The sequence below is a fragment of the Penicillium maclennaniae genome, assembly GCF_028827695.1.
Source record: "Penicillium maclennaniae strain IBT 15551 chromosome Unknown utg000007l:1.0-4884863.0:1.0-4888362.0, whole genome shotgun sequence".
Lineage (NCBI taxonomy): Eukaryota > Fungi > Ascomycota > Eurotiomycetes > Eurotiales > Aspergillaceae > Penicillium > Penicillium maclennaniae.
Genome location: NW_026623219.1, coordinates 1,646,516 through 1,665,285, shown reverse-complemented (window position 1 = coordinate 1,665,285; position 18,770 = coordinate 1,646,516). Strand labels below are relative to the sequence as shown.

General features: G+C 50.2%; 7 protein-coding genes across 7 annotated transcripts; 3 read left to right on the top strand and 4 right to left on the bottom strand.

Annotated features, from left to right (window-relative positions):
* Positions 1 to 456: 456 nt before the first annotated feature.
* On the bottom strand, positions 457 to 4,083 carry N7477_007836 (uncharacterized protein; the record flags this gene model as incomplete). Its single annotated transcript, XM_056969499.1, has 1 exon — positions 457 to 4,083. The coding sequence occupies one exon, from the start codon at positions 4,081 to 4,083 to the stop codon at positions 457 to 459; it is 3,627 nt and encodes a 1,208-aa protein (XP_056819531.1).
* A 1,364-nt stretch (positions 4,084 to 5,447) lies between these two features.
* Positions 5,448 to 7,841, top strand: N7477_007835 (FACT complex subunit POB3; the record flags this gene model as incomplete). Its single annotated transcript, XM_056969498.1, has 6 exons — positions 5,448 to 5,455; positions 5,912 to 6,134; positions 6,194 to 6,714; positions 6,765 to 6,923; positions 7,068 to 7,433; positions 7,487 to 7,841. 6 exons carry the CDS (start codon positions 5,448 to 5,450, stop codon positions 7,839 to 7,841), a joined length of 1,632 nt encoding a protein of 543 aa, XP_056819530.1.
* An 841-nt stretch (positions 7,842 to 8,682) lies between these two features.
* On the top strand, positions 8,683 to 10,280 carry aspB (septin AspB; the record flags this gene model as incomplete). Its single annotated transcript, XM_056969497.1, has 4 exons — positions 8,683 to 8,686; positions 8,776 to 9,060; positions 9,113 to 9,579; positions 9,645 to 10,280. 4 exons carry the CDS (start codon positions 8,683 to 8,685, stop codon positions 10,278 to 10,280), a joined length of 1,392 nt encoding a protein of 463 aa, XP_056819529.1.
* A 588-nt stretch (positions 10,281 to 10,868) lies between these two features.
* N7477_007833 (Gfo/Idh/MocA family protein) lies at positions 10,869 to 12,021 on the bottom strand (the record flags this gene model as incomplete). The annotated part of the gene is made up of 3 exons (XM_056969496.1): positions 10,869 to 11,240; positions 11,317 to 11,697; positions 11,788 to 12,021. The coding sequence occupies 3 exons, from the start codon at positions 12,019 to 12,021 to the stop codon at positions 10,869 to 10,871; spliced, it is 987 nt and encodes a 328-aa protein (XP_056819528.1).
* Positions 12,022 to 13,580: 1,559 nt separating this feature from the next.
* Positions 13,581 to 14,086, top strand: N7477_007832 (cupin domain-containing protein; the record flags this gene model as incomplete). Its single annotated transcript, XM_056969495.1, has 2 exons — positions 13,581 to 13,874; positions 13,931 to 14,086. 2 exons carry the CDS (start codon positions 13,581 to 13,583, stop codon positions 14,084 to 14,086), a joined length of 450 nt encoding a protein of 149 aa, XP_056819527.1.
* A 1,786-nt stretch (positions 14,087 to 15,872) lies between these two features.
* On the bottom strand, positions 15,873 to 16,670 carry N7477_007831 (putative alanine--tRNA ligase; the record flags this gene model as incomplete). The annotated part of the gene is made up of 1 exon (XM_056969494.1): positions 15,873 to 16,670. The coding sequence occupies one exon, from the start codon at positions 16,668 to 16,670 to the stop codon at positions 15,873 to 15,875; it is 798 nt and encodes a 265-aa protein (XP_056819526.1).
* Positions 16,671 to 17,988: 1,318 nt separating this feature from the next.
* On the bottom strand, positions 17,989 to 18,366 carry N7477_007830 (uncharacterized protein; the record flags this gene model as incomplete). The annotated part of the gene is made up of 1 exon (XM_056969493.1): positions 17,989 to 18,366. The coding sequence occupies one exon, from the start codon at positions 18,364 to 18,366 to the stop codon at positions 17,989 to 17,991; it is 378 nt and encodes a 125-aa protein (XP_056819525.1).
* Between the last annotated feature and the right edge of the window lie 404 nt (positions 18,367 to 18,770).

The following is an 18,770-nucleotide window of genomic DNA, read 5'->3' as shown; positions in this document are numbered from 1 at the left end:
CATAATCATGGTGCAGACCCGAAGTACGGCCTTCACGATCGTCTCAAGGTCTGACGGGCTCCCATGCATGGTATCACGCTGTCACAGCTCCCTGTGAAGTCGGGATAGGTCGAATTTAAAGGGAAGAAATGACACAGGTAGATCGTTGTATTATTCACGTCTCCAGGACGTAATCACTAAGTTACATAAAGTGCTCGTAGATGCTCGAAATATGCACAGGAGAGAGAAAGCACAAGTGAAATCTCAGACAAGAGTAAAGCAACAGGGACGGCTGTCAAGGCTAAACAAATCGCAAGCAGAGGCCGGTGCGGCCTAAAAACATACGCTAGCCGAATCAGACATTAAGGAGGGCGGGGGTATAAGCAGCGTTGCTTCTGATAGAAAAAAAAAAACGCGGTTCTCAAAAAGGGCTTAAGAGGGCGAAAAATATTTTTGTGCAAGGTGGAGGTGGAGGCATTAGATGGTTGGGGCGGTAGGATGCGTCGCGCCCAGGTGGCTAAAGAGGTACTGCGGTGGTACGCGGGTCATATCAGTTGGTCGGTCTGTTCCGAAGGTTTGTGGTGCCGCGGCGTAGCCTTGGCGGCGGCGCTGGATCTTGTTCATGATGACGCCGCAGGCGACGATAAGGAAGACCGTGCCTGGGGCGCAGCAGAATGCTACTAGAACGACGATACCGTTGGAGTGTTGAGATGTTCCGCTGGTATACGGGTTCTGGTGTTCCGTGAACATTTGGGACATGCTGCCCGGCTTTCCATTGTACTTGGACGAAAGAATGAAGGGAGTGACCGCGGTGCCATTGTAGAGAGCCGCAGAAGCCAGGCCGAACCCAGGAAGAACAAGGTTGCCCATTATAAGCAGAGTCTGGTCGTTCTTCAGGAGGGAAGTAGCCGAGTGGTCCTTGGTGAGAGGAAGAATCTCCATGCCACGAATGTCCGTCCCCTCAGCGAACAGGTTACCAGGAGAGGCAAACTTGGAGCCCGCGTACTTCAGGAGGAAGGCCGATCCGTTAGTCGCTGTGCCTGCAACCCAGAACTCCGACATGTCCTCGCTAGCAGGTGCGAACGCAGTGATGTTACCAGGGATGCGCGAGGCGGATGCGCCATCAAGGGCGGTCCAGGTCTGTGACTTTGTGCTGAATGCGGCGGCGACAGTCTTGTTGCCCGAGATGTCGAGATCTCCCACGGCATACAAAGTCGTTGAGGTCGCCCAAGTGAGCGAAAGCACGGTACCACTGATTGTCACACCAGGCCAAGAGTATGATTGCTCATTGGGGTCCCAAGCACAAACACTAGTGCAAGTAAGAGAGCCAGCAGTCTCGAAGTTACCGCCAACATAGATATCAGACGAACCGGGGCGCACAGCAATTGAGTTAACCGTGACGTTGTCTCCGTGGAGTGACCAAGGTTGGCTTTCCTGGAAAGTGTTCGTGGACAGATCATAGGACACCAGACCGCTCACACTGCCACCGCCAATCGTTCCAGTAACGAGACCACCAGCATAAAGGGTGTCATTGTGCACAACCATGGAATAAAAGGTCGAGTTGCTATGCAGACCCTGGGGAAGACCAGTGATAGTCTGCTGAGTGCCGTTCAAGAAAGCAAGGTTGTTGATGGTAGATCCGTTGCTGGCGGTCGTGACAAACTGGCCACCAACAATGGTGAGATTTCGCCCAGACTCAGTGTCGTAAACACCAGTAAATACACCGATATTAGACGTGGTGTGGTTCAAGTTGATATCCAAAGGCACCAGGTTCAGATCATCGCCGTTCTGCAATGACACTGCACCTCCGGCAGAAATACCGTCAGTAGCAAGGCTGCCAGCAAGAATGGAGGTTTCATTGTATGTGGCGACCGCGGACAGCTGACCAGCGAACTCCATTTGGGTATCATTGAGGCTCTGCAGCCAGGTCTTCTGGGAAGGCACCCAGATGGCAAAGCCAGCTACGTAAATGGCGGGTCGGTCACTGGTGGCACGGATCTCGTCGAAATCACCGCTCACAGCATAGGTAGTCTCGTTGATCGCAGTAGAGACGTTCAACTCGATCGGGTAAATCGTATTAACTGGGCCATTCAGACCATCGCCCATCGCTGACCATTCCTTGGTGGAGTAAGAGTAAGAAGCCACATGATAGAGACCGCTGACACCACCGTCAGAGGTGCCGGTAAACTTGCCACCAACGTACAAGTAGCTGTCTGACGCTGTCATGGCTAGGACCTCCCCATTCAAGCCACCGTTTGGCATGGCAGTGGCATTTCCATCGGTGATAGACATGACGTTATGAATATTCGAGTTGGAGAAGTTACCAGCAACGTAGACCACACCATCGTGCTGCGCCAATTTGTTGATAGAAGCGCTGTCGTTGAGTGATGTGCCAGCCTTGTTGATATCCGAGTTGTCGAGGTTGGAAGTGCTCGTTGACTTCGGGTTGTAATCGTACAATCCATTCAGGTTGCCAGTCGTATTCGTGGTGTTGGATGCGGATAGCAGGTCAAATCGAACTTTGGACGCAACAACGGTAATATCTCCCTGACCAACAATGGGCCGAAGAGTGACACGGGGGCGGAAAGAACTACTAGCGGCTTCCACATATCCAGAGAATAGGGTGTCATACTTGTCATAGTCGTTAGTCTGGTATATAGTGGTCGGAGACGGTTGCGCGGCATCCGTGTCAGTAGCAAGAACGGCTGTAACATTGACCATACCACGAGAATCGCAAGTGTCGTCGGCTTTGCATCCAGGGGTATACACAAGGATGGTGTAGTTACCGGACTCCTTGACATCAGGTTCAAAGACAACGGATGTATCCAAGTCGTTTGAATCCGTTACATTTGCAATGAGGTATCCGGAGCCAACGGTCCAGGTGCCGGTGCTCGTCGACTTCGAGGGGTACTCAATGCCAGCGCATGATGGCTCATTGTAGTCATCGACGGCATAAGACATGATCTGGTCTTGGAAGACTTCGATACCGTTCAAACCGGCACCTTGTCCGTACCAAGCCAAAATCTCGATCTGGAAACCCTCCATACCAACGGGATTTACCAAGGTGAAATCACGATATTTCTCGCTAGTGCTGCTAGAAAGGGGGCAAGACGAGTCGCAATGGATCTTGTTACCGGAAGTATCGGTATAGGTCAAATTCATGATGCCATCGTCGGGCAGAGCGCGGAACAAAAAGTCCTTGGTACCGCGGCCATCGAGATGAGTGTTATAAAGGCGGACTTTGGTCGGGAAGAACGTGAAGCCAAGATCGGCACGCCAATAACCGGGAGCGTAGTCGTGAAGCAGATAGGTCTTACCCTTGCCTGCAACGCCGCTAGTCGAGCACACAATGTTGGTGGGATCCTCGTAACCGCTCAGGGAGCTTTTGGCGTCAGCCGTAATGGTCGCACTCGACAGATTGAGAATCTGCTTGGTATTGTTGCTGCTAGAAGAAGGTTTGGTGCTATTGCCAAGTCCAGTGAAAGATCCACCAAAGATGATGTGGTCGCTGTCATCTTTGATAATCGACGTCACAGGTCCATTGAAGCCGTCGAAGGGCAAATCAGTCCATCCATGGTCGGGAGTCCAGACGGCGGCATTTGAAGAGTGGTCGCGCAAGAAGTCTCCACCAACGTAAACACGGTTTGTTGACTGGTCGCAGAGCACGGTCGATACCGAGCCATTGAGGCCCGACAAGGCGGTGATTTGACTTGAATTGGGGCTAAAGAGCGCAGCCCCTGGTGAATCGACTCCCCCAAGACTGCTGAAGTTTCCGGCGACGAAGATTCCTCCCAAAGTCCCATCTGGCTTTGTGTATGCACACATATCACGGATCTGCGCGTCGGCGGAGGTGAGGTTCGTGAGTATGCCATTTGGAAGCGGAGTCAAAATAGAGGAGCCCTGGCGCCGGGTTATTTCTGATTGTCCTTGATATTGGTAAAGCGATACGCCGTCGAAGTCACCAGTGATGGTCACCCGGCCAAGGGAAGACAGTTCGAAGTCGGGCATGGAAACGGCGTCGAATGTCAGAGCGTAAACGGTCGGTAAGGCGAATAAAGTCGCTAGGCCAGCCGTCGCTGGCCCAAACAATGAAGGAGCCCTCATTGTGGGTGCGACGACAGGTGAGAAGTGGTCGTCTCCAGAAGCAGGTTGAAGCGAAAGCGAAAGCGAAAGTGAGTGGAAGGGGTTAAGAATTCAGGAGGTGAGCCTCAACGCGTGGGAAAGGAAAGTAAGGAATGTGGCATAGAACAATCTAAAAGCAAAGGAATGGCTTATGCATGTCGAGACCGAAGCCTCTTTGCAATGAACGAATGACTGAAGTGGTTGGAGACAGAGCCAGAACACCTGGGAAAGGAGAATGGAACGAGTCGAGAGTACCCAAGATACCCAAGATACCCAAATTACCCATATTACCCAAATTACAGAATTACGGCGGAAACAAAGACTAAGCCACGCTCGGCCCCGCTACACGACTGGGTCCACCCTTGCTTACGCCAATTTTACCGGCGTTTCCTTTCGTTTGATTATGGATCGCGGGCGTAGGTGCTGCTATCGCCCAGTCATACCAATCCTGAATGTGGCAGACTATGCCAGAAGATTCTATCACCGGCATGTTTCACCTAGTGTCCGCCTGGGATATTCCAAGATGCATAAACTTCAAACTGCTGATTTTAATTGAGGTGCAGTGTCAAATTACGTCGAAATGACGGCAAAACTCGAGTAGAATGAGGATCTACATCGGGGTCGCTTAGCCCCAGGCTTCCGGACTTGGGCTCCAAGGCATCCCTAGCTTGAACCTAGGTGGACACGTCTCACTCAATTGCGCCTACCACTTAATCACCTGCGATAAACACCACGAAGAGCAATATTCACGTTTGAACAATCGCCAGGCAGAGACAGCTGGTAAATGCGTGTAAGTTCCGATACATAGTGGGCCGAAACACAAATCCCGCCCCGCGGGCTGTACTTAATTATAGAAAACTGGATTCTGTTTACGCAGTGCATACGCACTTGTCTGGGTTTGTCGGTCCAAAATAGGTGAGTCGGAAGCCACGGAAATGTGGGCTTCTGGGGATCATGATCCCGTTTATCGGGCAGGATGTAGCTCTCCTTCGTTCGGTGCAAAGTAATGGTGTGGTAAACATTAAACGTACCTCAAACGATCCAGTGGGGATCAAACAATCAATAACCTGAATCATGATCCTCGCATATAAGAGGGTAGCTGGTTAGTTGTACTAGACGCTAGCCCCTGAGCAGCTGCAAGTAGATCTAGGACGTCTATGAAGAGTTGTTTTTGGCTTTTTGTGTACTGTTTCAGCTCAGCGGGATCTCGCAGCCGTCGAGTATATATGTTTCTTTTTATAGGGTCGTTCGAAGGTCAGATGAACCTTTCCGATAGACCAGGGAGGATAAGGGGCCTGAGGGTATTGAGTCATTAAGCAAGCCGCACGGTGTGGACTAAATTGACGATGCTCGTGTAAATATATACGATATGCTGCTGAATCAACACTAGCCCCGACAGCACGCCTCAAATTAAACAATTTTTGACGATATTATCTGCTTGGAAAGGTAAGGCTAGTTTTAGGCAGAAGGAGATTTTCCAACCCACCAAAGTCTTTCAAACATGGCCTAATGCCAACATCAGGCACAACGTCTACTGCGGCAGCCGTCAACATGTGTTCCTCAGGCATCAGTCTAAACCCAAACGGGTTGAAGTGGCAGACTCCCTGCGGCGCGCCGCAACGCGACCTCCGAGAAATCTGATAGCTATTCAACTCACTTCCCTTTCCCATCAGTCCCCAATTCACCGATCACATTCAAAGTTGTTCAATCTCTTTTGACACGGTCGGAATATCCCTGAGAGCTTCTCCATAATGTGAGGCCCCGCCCCCTAGGCGATCCTGCTTGTCTCGCCTGCTAACTTCTTTCATAGGGAGAGCTTTGACAACGTGTACCTGGATCTGTCAAAACAGCCCGGAAAATGCAAGCTGGCTGAGAGTGGTCTGGGATGGCGCCCATCTGGAGGCGGTGACACCTTCACTCTGGATAGTAGCAACATTGGTGGTGCCCAGTGGAGTCGCGCCGCGAAAGGTTACGAGCTGAGGATCTTGTCGCGATCCTCGGGTGTCATCCAACTGGATGGTTTTGACCAAGAGGTATGTGCAGAGACCCGTATAACATGTGCGAGTGCTTGGCTAATTAGCTGCGCGTCTAGGATTTCGAACGGTTGAGCAAGGCTTTCAAAATCTGGTACGGCATCAACGTAGAGACCCGCGAACACGCCCTTCGAGGATGGAATTGGGGCAAGGCAGAGTTCACCAAGGCCGAGCTGTCCTTCAATGTGCAGAACAGACCCGCCTTTGAAATCCCCTACTCCGAAATCTCCAATACCAACCTGGCTGGAAAGAACGAGGTCGCCGTGGAGTTTGCGCTCTCGGCTACCGATGTGAACGGTACTGGCCAGCCGGCTGGCAGCACAAAGAACCGGGGTCGCAAGGCTGCTGCGGGAGCCGATGAACTCGTGGAAATGCGCTTCTACATTCCTGGAACAGCTGTCAAGAAGGAGAAGGCGGAGGGCGCCGAGGGCGCTGAAGGCGAGGAGGAAAACGACGAAGAATTAGAGGAGCAAAATGCTGCCAACCTCTTTTATGAAACCCTGATGGACAAGGCCGAGATCGGTGAGGTGGCAGGCGACACCTTTGCTACGTTCTTGGACGTTCTTCACCTTACACCCAGGTTTGTCATATGTGCCTACTGTCCCAGGTCCAGTACTCACCTTCTTGCAGAGGTCGTTTCGATATTGACATGTACGAATCGTCATTCCGTCTTCGCGGCAAAACGTACGACTACAAGATTCAATATTCTGCCCTCAAAAAATTCTTCTTGCTTCCTAAGCCCGACGATACCCACACCCTCATTGTCCTGGGTCTGGACCCCCCCGCTGCGTCAGGGTCAGACCCGATACCCCTTTTTGGTGATGCAGCTGAAGCTGGACGAGGAGATCAGCCTTGAATTGAATATGACCGAGTTAGTCTATTCCTCGAAGACGACATTGGATGATTTTAACTTACTGACTGACACGGCGATAGGGAACTCCTGCAATCCCAATACAAGGATAAGCTGCAACCGCACTACGAAGAGCCAATTCACCAGGTGGTGACCAAAATTTTCCGGGGCTTGTCTGGTAAGAAGGTCATCATGCCCTCCAAGGACTTTACCAGCCACCATGGTCACCATGGAGTCAAGTGCTCCATCAAGGCCAATGAAGGTCTGCTCTACTTCTTGGATAAGAGCCTTATGTTTGTACCCAAACCTGCGACCTACATTCAGATGGAGAACGTTGCCGTGGTCACCATGTCGCGTGTCGGAGGTGCCGTGTCTGCCAGCCGCACATTTGATATCACTGTCAGCTTGAAGGCAGGTCTTGGCGAGCACCAGTTCAGCAACATCAATCGGTAAGAAATTGTTTTTAAATATCGTCCTTACCTCCTGCTGACATGAGCCATAGTGAGGAGCAGCAACCTCTGGAGGACTTCTTCAAGGCCAAGGGTATCCGCATTAAGAATGAGATGGCCGAGGATGCCTCGAATCTTCTCAAGGCCGCTCTTAACAACGAGGACTTGATGGAATCCAGTGACGAGGAAGGTGCCCGTGCGGACCGTGGCTCGGCTGATGAAGATGACGAGTCTCCTGATGAAGACTTCCACGCCGACTCTGATTCTGACGTTGCCGAGGAATTCGATTCCGACCACGAGAGCAGCGGCAGCGGCAGTGATGCGGAGATGGGCGACGCCTCGGATGGCGGTGGTGGCAGTGATGCGGAGGAAGACCGGCCGAAGAAGAAGACCAAGGTCGGAAAATAATTGTACAGCGACTCTTGATTCTTCTGGTCACGGTGTTGATAATGAAGTCGTTCACAAGCATTGACCATTACCAAAGTACGAAGTAAACGGCTGTATACAACTGGCTCCACCGGGTGGAGCTCACGTGAGCACCCCCCTCCCCGGTAACCCCTGATCCAAAGAGTCGCGTAATGGAGAAACACTACCGTCCATGCTACACAGGTTCCAATCTACCTTGAATCGGGCCATTTCAAACGAGATGATCTCTCGGAGGACTAATTTAAGCTTCGATGGCTGGCCGGCCACAGGTCCCTTACATAGGGCATTGGATAGATGTAGATGTTAACACCTATGCGGATCAGAGGACCTGAGAGATCGGATAGGAACAGTAGCAATTGATAATTAAATAACATGCACGGCCAGGTAGTCCGCGTGAAAGACGCATAGGTGATGCATCGAGACCGGGACATGTTGTTCACGCGGGTCGATCCAAACCCACCTCAGAATAGCTGGGAACCTCGACTTCCCCCCCTTTCTTTCCCAGACTGGCCATCCTCCTCCCTCTGCCTTTCCCCGACCACCTCTCTTTCCTTCTCTTTTGTGTTTCTGACTCGTGCTCGACACCTTCACTCGTTCGCTTTTCTCTGGTGCTTCTCCTAACCCCCTTTTTTGACGCTTTGTCCAGGTATGAAGGCCCACGCATTGCTTGATCATCACTTTGCCCCCCCCCCATTTTTTTTCCTGTTCTCCTTGGAGACCCCACTCTATAAGACAAAGTTGCTCATCGTCTAATCGAAATCTAGGAGATTTATCTGTGCCGTCCTGACTCGTTCTCCGTACCCTCTCAAACAAGACTTTCGCCATGTGTAAGCTGTCCCTCGGATCAAATTCGTGCCCGAACATCCGGAAATCGCGCCCGACATCTCGAGAATGGAAAGACTGATTGATCTTTTAGCTTCGCCGTCTGCGAACGGTTCTCCCGTCGCGTCCCGCGACGAATCTGCTACTCCCACTCCTAGTGGTAAAGAGTCTCCTTTCGTGGAGCGCAGCAACCCCATGGGCTCCGGAGCCGCCCAAACAGTCAGCTCCCGCGACCCCAAGGCTGTGGCCCAGGCTGCTAGCGATATGAAGAATGTTGTCCGCCGCAAGCTCACCGGCTATGTTGGTTTCGCCAACTTGCCTAACCAGTGGCACCGTAAGAGTGTCCGCAAGGGTTTCAACTTCAACGTCATGGTGGTCGGTATGTATAAGACCTGATGGCTTGCGTGAGCAGAGCTGATAGCGTATCTCAGGTGAATCTGGTCTCGGAAAGTCGACTCTCGTCAACACCCTGTTCAACACCTCTCTCTACCCCCCGAAGGAGCGCACCGGCCCCAATGCCGATATCATCCCCAAGACCGTCTCGATCCAATCCACCAGTGCCGATATCGAGGAGAACGGTGTCCGTCTCCGCCTGAGCGTTATTGATACCCCCGGATTTGGTGACTTTGTGAACAACGACGACTCGTGGCGCCCTATTGTCGAGAACATCGAGCAGCGTTTCGATACCTACCTTGAAGCTGAGAACAAGGTCAACCGCAGCAACATTGTCGATAATCGCATCCACGCCTGCGTCTACTTCATCCAGCCCACCGGCCACTCCCTGAAGCCTCTGGACATCGAAGTTATGCGCCGCCTGCACACCAAGGTCAACCTGATTCCCGTGATCGCCAAGTCCGATACCCTGACCGACGAAGAGATTGTCCTGTTCAAGGAGCGCGTACGTCGATCCCCGCTATTGTTCTCAAAGCTACCACTAGTGGCATTCTAATGATTTCCCTACAGATCCTCGCCGATATCTCCCACCACTCCATCCAGATCTTCGAGGGACCCCGTTACGAGCTTGATGATGAGGAGACCATTGCCGAGAACCAGGAGATCATGTCCAAGGTGCCGTTTGCAGTTGTCGGTGCCAACGCCGAGGTCAGCGCCGCCGATGGCCGTCGCGTCCGTGGCCGTAGCTACCCCTGGGGTACCATCGAGGTCGACAATGAGGAGCACTGCGACTTCGTTAAGCTACGCCAGATGCTTATTCGCACCCACATGGAAGAGCTCAAGGAGCACACCAACAACTTCCTGTACGAGAACTACCGCTCGGACAAGCTCACCCAGATGGGTGTTGCCCAGGACCCCAGTGTGTTCAAGGAGGTCAACCCTGCCGTCAAGCAGGAGGAGGAGCGTGCCTTGCACGAACAGAAGCTGTCAAAGATGGAAGCCGAGATGAAGATGGTCTTCCAGCAGAAGGTTTCCGAGAAGGAAAGCAAGCTCAAGCAGAGCGAAGACGAACTCTACGCCCGACATCGCGAGATGAAGGATCAGCTCGACCGGCAGCGCCAGGAGCTGGAAGAAAAGAAGAACCGACTCGAGACCGGACGCCCAATCGAAGAAAAGGGCAAGCGCAAGGGTTTCTCCCTCCGCTAAGACGAATCCTTCCTCTGCCGTTGACGGCTGAACCCCATCACCACTCGCGCTCACTTCCCACTATTTCCTTGACCTGTCTCAATCTCACACTCTCTTACTCCCCCTAACGCAGTTTTGTGTTGTTTTTCTTCCTCTTTACTTCCGCTGGATGGGCCCACGCATCGCAAAAAGAATGGTTTTGATAATACGATCCGTTGCGGGTCGGCTCTGGGACCTTTTTACCCTTCTTGTGATGTACTTTTTGCTACGCCATATCTTGTTCTTGTCCGCTTTCTGTGTGCCCTATTACCCGCTCATTTCGTTAATTTTTTTCCCTAGTCCTGGGGCATGTGGTTTGTGCCGCTCGCCTATATGTTAGTCAATTGCAGCGCTTCGGCAATTCCTTATTCTCGTCATTTGTTTAGGTAAAATTTGGTGAAGTCTGGGACAGATGTAGACTGTGATGAGAAGATAATTGTCCAGGTAGGGAAGATGGAAGATCTTCACGATCTAAGAACAGGAACGATGTCACATTCTACATTGCACAGGTCTATATCCATATTCCCCTCTATACCCTTGCCGTGGTAACAGAACCTCGAGAAACCGAATTTACAACTTGGACCCCACAAGCCGTCTTCCATTTTCATCAAATTCAATCTTCTTTCCGGTAATCAACGACTCCTGCAACGCACACGCAATAGCAACAGCCTTCACCGCCGAGTCCAGCTGCAAAGGCGCCGGCGTGTTATCCAAGCAAGAAGCGGTAAACTCATTCGCCTCCGTTACAAAGGCCTCCTTGAACCGCTCATAGAAATCCGCCGGAATCTCCCGTCTGATACCACCGGGCTCGTACAGATTCACCAGATTCAGCTGCGGCTGTGTGTCAACTGCGATCTTGCCCTCGGTTCCAAGAATCTCGGTGCAATATTCCTGGTCTGCCGCCATCATGCGCGAGCAGTAGAGTTGGGCCATTTTTCCACCCTGCTCATCCATTAGCCCCCATCATTCCTATTCCAATTTCAAAGTCATCAGCTTATAAGGGGAGCAAAAGACTCACGTAAAATTCACTGATTCCCAACGCATTGTCCCGATCATGAGGCTTCCTCAAATCAGGCTGCACAGCTGTAATCCCGACCGCCGTAACACTCTTTAAATTACTCTCTTCGCCGAAGAACCAAAGCGCCAAATCAATATCGTGAATCGAACAGTCTAGGAATATTCCGCACGAGCTTTCTGCGTCCTTGACGAAGAAGTCAATAGGACTGAGCTTATCGCAGGTCTGTGAACGGAAGACGGAGGGCCTGCCGATACTGCCATTTACTATGCGTTTGTGTGCGTCGCGGTAGCTTGTGTCGAACCTCCTCGAGAATCCACAGATAACTTTCTGGTTTGGGTGCGACTCTAAAGAGGTCTTGTAGGCATCAACGACGGATTCGGACTGCGTTGTGTTAGAGGTTTATTTTGGTCTGGGCTGGGGGGAGAGACGTGCGATCTCGGGACTCGTGCTGATGGGATTTTCACAGAGGACGTGCAGGCCTAGCTCGATTGCTTTGATGGCTTGTTCAGCGTGTGCAATTGTGGTGCTGGCGACGATGACGGCTTGCAGGGTTTCTTCTTTGAATAGCATTTGGTCATAGTCGGTGTAGGTGTGGACGTCGGGGAATTCTTTTGCTGCGGCGTCTAGTTCGGCTTGGACCGGGGAACAGACGGCGATGAGTTCGGCACGGGGAGTAAGAGATGCGAAATGGTGGGCATGGCGCATGCCTAGCAATGAAGTGAGATGGGTTTGGAACTTCCAATGACTTAGGAAAGCTAGGGCGGTATTTACCCATGCATCCGGTACCTGCGACCGCCACTTGGAGCTTTTCGGACATTTTGGGGTTATCAGGGTGGGATTGGAGGGGGACTATTTGCGGTGAAGCGTGAGCTCTCAAGTGTCATGATTGATTGGAAGGTAGGTTGGGTTATATAGCTGATTTTTCGATACGTCTGCGTTGTCAATGTAGTGATTTGCAAATACTCGTTGTGTCCGGCTCCACTCCTCCGCCCCGCGCCCCCACGATTGGCGATGTTCTGGTCTCCATGAGCTACAGCTGCAAGCTAAGAGGGAATAGCGTGTGCTGTCATATTTCCGCTTGGCTGGCTTTGAAAGCTTGAAGCAATTCACCATTTCAAATAGAGGAGACTGAGCAGTGAAGCTTATAAACAAGGATAGGAATTGGACTGTGACGTGTAGGATAAACCAATTATAGCTCATTGTTGTCATTTCACTCTGATGCATCATATGCACGCCAGCCCCCACCAGGCCCTTCAATAGGTCCTTCAATAGGCCCTTCATACTTGTCGTAGGATACGCATGCTCACCCTCTAGCTTATCCAACACGCCTATGTCGCTGAACCATGTAATGCTTCATTAATTTACTATAGACCGCGAAAGGAAAGAAAATAAAGGGAAGCAAATTTGGCAAGAGCGAGAAATCATGGAAAGCGTCGGCGGTTATCTCGGGGCGAATAGAGAGCGTAGGCCAAGCTCAGTATGCGGGAGACAGCGTAGGAAAGAGGTGTCAGTGGGAGAAGTTTGACATTTAAAATAATGTCAGATCTCAAGAGCCCAGTTGTTGAAGGTCGTCATTCGAAGGCCTTATGACAAGGCTCCTCGTAGCCCCAGACTTTCAACGCATACCTCTGTTACTAGGCTTCCGCTACCTTGGTAAGGACATAACTGGCCCTTCATTTAGAAAAGCCTTTCGAGAAAATGCAAGCTCTTGCAGAGACTAGCGGACTAAAGATTGGTAGGACTGTGAGTATCGCAGCCAGGCACGACTGTAGAAGGGTGGCCGATTCCATAGCCCGCATGCTCCGTAGAATTGGGTAGAAAATAAATAAGACTCTCACGCCCAAATATTCACGCTTAATCTCTCATCTAGGCTATTATGTATCAACTTCTTGTGAACAAAATGCCTGCCCAGCCGTATTTCGACGCGGGACGTGCTGGATCTCGTCGTTGTGAATTAATTACCGTATTGCGATAACCTTCACACCATGGCAAATATGAGAAGGAAAACAAGATCCACTGTAAATTACCGTATTACCGAATGGAAGGTTGGGGGAGGGATCGGGCAGATCTGATCAATTTTATGGAGCCTTGTTTGAACTCAGCAAGTCAAGTTGCTGACGGCTGACCACGTCACAACCTTCCAGACACCCTTTCTCGCAAACACCTTGACCTCAAGCGCGCGCGAGTTTTGATAGCACCCTCATCTTGCTCCCTTTTTTTTTTTTCTCCTCTTCTCCTGGTCATCCAGCTGTCAACGAACTGAGATGTCACAATTCCAGTCTGCACAGGAGATCATTGAGGCTTTGAACCTATCTCCACATCCAGAAAAGGGCTACTACATCGAGACCTTCCGCGACGAGGACTCAACAAACGGCCGTCCCCACAGCACCTGCATTTACTATCTTCTTGAGGGCAAAGCTGGCCTGTCAACATGGCACCGTGTTCTTGATGCCGCCGAGACATGGCATTACTACGCTGGTGCCCCTATGCAACTTTCATTATCCTGGAATGATGGAAAACCCACTCGAGACGTTATACTGGGGCTTGATTTTGCGAAAGTAAGCATGATCCATTGCCCACATGTCAAACGCATGCTAAATATGACCCGATTTAGGGCCAGCGTCCGCAAGCTATCGTGAAACGCGGAGAATGGCAGCATGCAAGGAGCTTGGGTGATTGGACACTCGTCGGTTGTACGGTGGCACCGGCTTTCCTTTTTGAGTCATTTGAGATGGCTGAGGCGGGATGGGAGCCCCAGGTGGCTCTGTAATGTTATTAAGTGCAAGTATTGTCATGTCTCACATCAAATGGTGAGGGTCGCGATCGCTTGAGCGTATGGTACCGGAAAAGAAGTATTATGTAGCTTTTCGCTGTCATTTCGATAGTAAATTGTTTCTCGTCCCGGCTATCTCCCACAAATTACCTAGAAATCAATCGAGATTCAATTATCCAAATGGGTTTCTGATCCACATCCAATGGGCTTGTGGTTTAGTGGTATAATACTCCCTTAGCATGGGAGTGGTCCGGGGTTCGATTCCCCGCGAGTCCATTTTTTGCCTTTTTACTTTTTTGTTCCTTGAGAATAAAGCTTGTGTTTTTGTGGTAAAACGTGGTGAAGTAAACATTGGATGTCATGAGGCATCTTGGGTGGAAACAAAGGCTGTTTGAGAATTTGCCTTCTATGAAATAGCGGAGTCTATTTAGAGCGCGGGCCAAGAAACTAAGCCGGAATGTCTGAGGGAGAAATTTGTTCCAATTGACTCTGACTGATCACCTTGTAGTCGCTGCACCATGCAATCATAATCTAAGTCTGAAGGTGATGTATTCCAAAAATTTGCATCATATCATGTAAATGGTTGCGCCAAAGCCTCTCTAATACTAGACGTGGCAAAGCTTTGTCTACGACAATCGACTGCAGAATTTGAAGCTCTGTTCCAGAGTGAGAAGCCTCGAAAACTGGATGTGCAGAAAGTTCGAGCACCACTCAAAGATGTTCAAATGAACCTCAAATTGTTTCCCAGATTATGCCCTAAAGCGGAACTAGATACAACTAAAGTGGCTCTGCGCGAGGGACTGGTGAATGTATGTGATCTTCTGGAAACTCTAAAGCACGCTGACAACGTAAGAGGCCTTTCTTCTAGTCCGGTGGACCGACTACCATTGTCTCCAGCTCATCACAGCCGATCTACTACTATCGGCTGGAAATTTCATTCACTCGGGTGAAGCTTATGGCGAGACGAGAGAAAGCATAATCCTCTCACGTATCATGCAGGAGGCCGGGGACAGCATATGTTCTGCAAGTCCTGTAATACTCGAGACCATACCTATCGAGGAGACAGACCAGCCCAACGAGGGAAAGCATGCTCCGATCGGAGGTTTTTTGGTTTTTTGGTCTCTATGCTGTACTCCAAAATCGCAGTCATCACAGTCTCAGCAGCGGTGGCTTCGAGATACACTGGGGTCGATTGGCACTAATGCAATCATCCCTCATGCTTCAGCTCTAGTATGTATGCAAACTTCAAAGCTTCAACTGGGATTATCTGACCATTCTAGGCACATTCCAAAGTAGAAAAGACGAAATGACAGATGTGGTCGCCGGATTGCTCTTAGCGCGGGTGGCTTTCTCCGAAGAGATGAGGGGCCTTTTGGCCAATACGCTTGGTGGAATACATAGCTAAGAGGTCTATACTTCTTCATGAGGGTCTGCTATTGAATTGAATCTAATTGAAATTATTAATAGATAAAGACAACATTAGTTTATACCGCCACACTGGGCATGCTTTGAAAACGCGTAAATGATCAGGTCCAATCAAGGATCGCAGTCTTCTGAGTCCTCTTCGTTGTCCGAATTTGCACTCACTGCCACCCTATCAAGGTCAATATCGTGGTGGGGTAATAGGTAGTTCGGCAGGGATTCTAGACTGGGAATCTTCCGGCTTTTACCTGTTTGATGGGAGTTTACTTGCGCAGGAGTTGAAATACTGGCACGTTGATCACGACACAGTATAGAATGTAAGCATGAAATAACGCCATCTATTTTTGTTTCCTTCTACTCCTCAGCTAACCACATAGCTGACTCTCGAATTCCCCGACTTCCTCGAAATCTTTTTGACAATAGTCGGGCCACACAAATCAGTCGTATCAACATGCGTCCCTCCGCAAGGGTAAACCTCCGCCCCAACAATATTCACGACGCGCGACTTCTCACCCGGCGGCACCAAACTACGGTCCGGAATCAATCGTTCCAATCCTTTCGCCCTGAAATCATCTTCATCCCACCACTCCACTTGAACCGGCATCTTGGCCGCAATATACTCATCCAACCTCTTCTGAATCTCATCCTTCCATTTTCCCTCAATAGAACCCTGAAACTCACAAGCCGCCGAGTCTGGGAAATGCGACGCTTTCAATTCATCGAAATTCTCGATTTCTTTCTCCAGAAGATGCCGGACTGCGGCACCAAGGACGTGGCCCGCTGTATGGAGACGGGAGAAAAGTAGACGCTTGCCGACGTCAATTTCCTGATTGATATTTTCACCCGTATTGAAGGTCGAGCCTTCGAATTGGCCGAGGTGAAGTACCTGGCCATCGTTGGTCATACGCACTGCCGTGACAGTGAATCTTCCGGCGGGTCCTTTCATCACGCCGGTGTCGGAGGGCTGGCCGCCGCCTTGCGGATGGAAGATTGTCTTCTCTGTGATGATTGCATGGTCATTTTCAGTGCCATCCTTGAAGAGCTGGCGGTTTGATTCTCCGAGAGAGGGAAATGAGTGCACTGCTATCACCACAGTTTCGAGAGTGTGGAGATGCGCATCATGCTGGTAGGCGAGAAAGGTGCGGGCAGGAGCGGCCATTGTGGTTCTTGGGGAAAATCACGAGGCTATGATGTGGTACAAAGATGGAAATCCGCTATGTCTGATAAGAAGATAGAGGAAAACGACTAAGCCATAGTGTCTATTGGCCAGTAAAGGCAGCAAAAGCGAGGCGAAAAGAGCGGGGCGTTGGTGTGAAGGAAGTGGGGCTCGGACTTGACTGCCATCTCAACGTTTGGACCCTTCGCTTCTGCATCATGCTTGGTCCTTCTAGCTAGCAGTCAAGGTTTCTTGTCTATGGGTACAGAGGTGATCTATGCGTAGAGTATGGGAGAAAGCCGGTGTCCTCGGAACGGGGGTCCTACAATTCTGACCTGAACACGTCCTACCTCCCATGGCTTCCCAACTCTACGACATGTTGGATGGGTTGGCTTTGGAAGTAGATGGAAATTAGTTATTGCTGCTGCTCTAGATGAGAAGCGATGCGCTATTCTGAGGTGTTATAGTTTTCTGATAACGGGTAGGACTGTTGATGAGGCTGCGTATCTGTTCACTCTGGTGAACCACACCTGTCGCGTACAGCTTCTGATGGAAGCTGCCGCTGGGTCGGGCATTGAATGGAGTAATATCCCGAAAAGGAGGCGGAGTGTACCTACAAGCACTCGGCGCCTGAAGCTATGCGGCTGGAATTCCAACCTGATCACGAGTACGAGCTGGCTGTCTCGAAAGGGGACTTCCTGAAGTATTTTTTAGTCTTTGAACTCGGGTTTTGGGGATTTTCCATCTATCAAAGTCAATTCCTTGTAGTTCATTTGCTACTTATGTGCCAAGGTCAAGCGCCTTGAATTAACCATGGCTGTCTTTATCATGGAAATGTTTGAGAATGAAGGCCTGAGCTAAGTGATGATTTAGGCGACTGGTGAAACCATCTTCAACAAGAAAGCAAGGAGGGGATGATTTCTCCTCCGATGACTGGATATTATATGGAAAACCCACATTGTTCTCTTTGATGGATGAGTTTATAGAGAAAGTTGTTCAAGTTCAGGATTCTAGGATAGCAAGGCCACGGATCAATTGAGCGAAATAATGACTTGGGCGCACCGGAACTTGAACGTGAAGAAAGGGTTGTCTCTAGTTGATATTACATAGGCACCCGACAAGGGGCATTGATCCATGTTGGAGTATTGCCGTTCGCTTTTAGGTAAATATTGTTTGTCTAATATTGAAAGACTTATCGAAGGGACAACATAATCAGAGTACATTTCCCGCCCAAGAACAGAGAAGGGTCAAACCAAACATAGGTAAAAGCAACAGACAAGATACTCTGCAAAAGCCAAGAATATGCTTCAAGACAGCGTCTTTACCAATGAGTGGCCTGGCAAGACACAGTGGCGTCGTTCAAGTTCACAACTTGTCCATGCTCAAAAGATACGTAAGTCGTCTGGGCATTGAGAGCCAAGGTGCCGCGAGGGCACTGGATGTTGCAGTGGGCATTCTGGCCATAGGCATTAAGCTCCGCATTCGTGGCAGAGATTCTACCGTTCTGCGAAAGGGCACTGTTGGCCCAGAAAGCATTGATGGGGTAGCTCTTGCCATCAGCAGGGATGGCCTCGTTGGCCCAAGCACCGGTGTGGTCGTTGGCGAGCTTGATGGTGACACTCTGAGAGTTTCCCCGCTGAGCAAAGGCGGGAACAGCCGAGAGAATAAAGGTAAGAGACAAAAGACCGGCAGACTTCATTTTGGGTGGTACATTGAGGAGATGTTTGAAAGGTGAAAAGAGTTATGTAGTTTGAGAGAATTTCTTTGCCGAAGAAAGAATGCCGACGACTGGGGAGTTGTGCTCTTAAATAACACTGACAAAAATGAGGACCACTGACAGGATATTGAAAGAAGTAGAGAGAATGAGGTTTCTTGGTAGAAATCCAACGTTAGCCTACCTATTATTAGCGCGTACACGATATCTGCATGGTGATGATACGTTAAAACACAACTTAACATCCAGATGCAGTTGTGTTTCCGAATGACAAGATGATCTGCATAGCTTTTTGTGTGTTTCCGTACGACAAGGACCCAAGGAAGTTACTGCTGGTAGACGCTAGACTAGAGGGATCGAGGCACCTGGAAGGAATGGACATGAATATT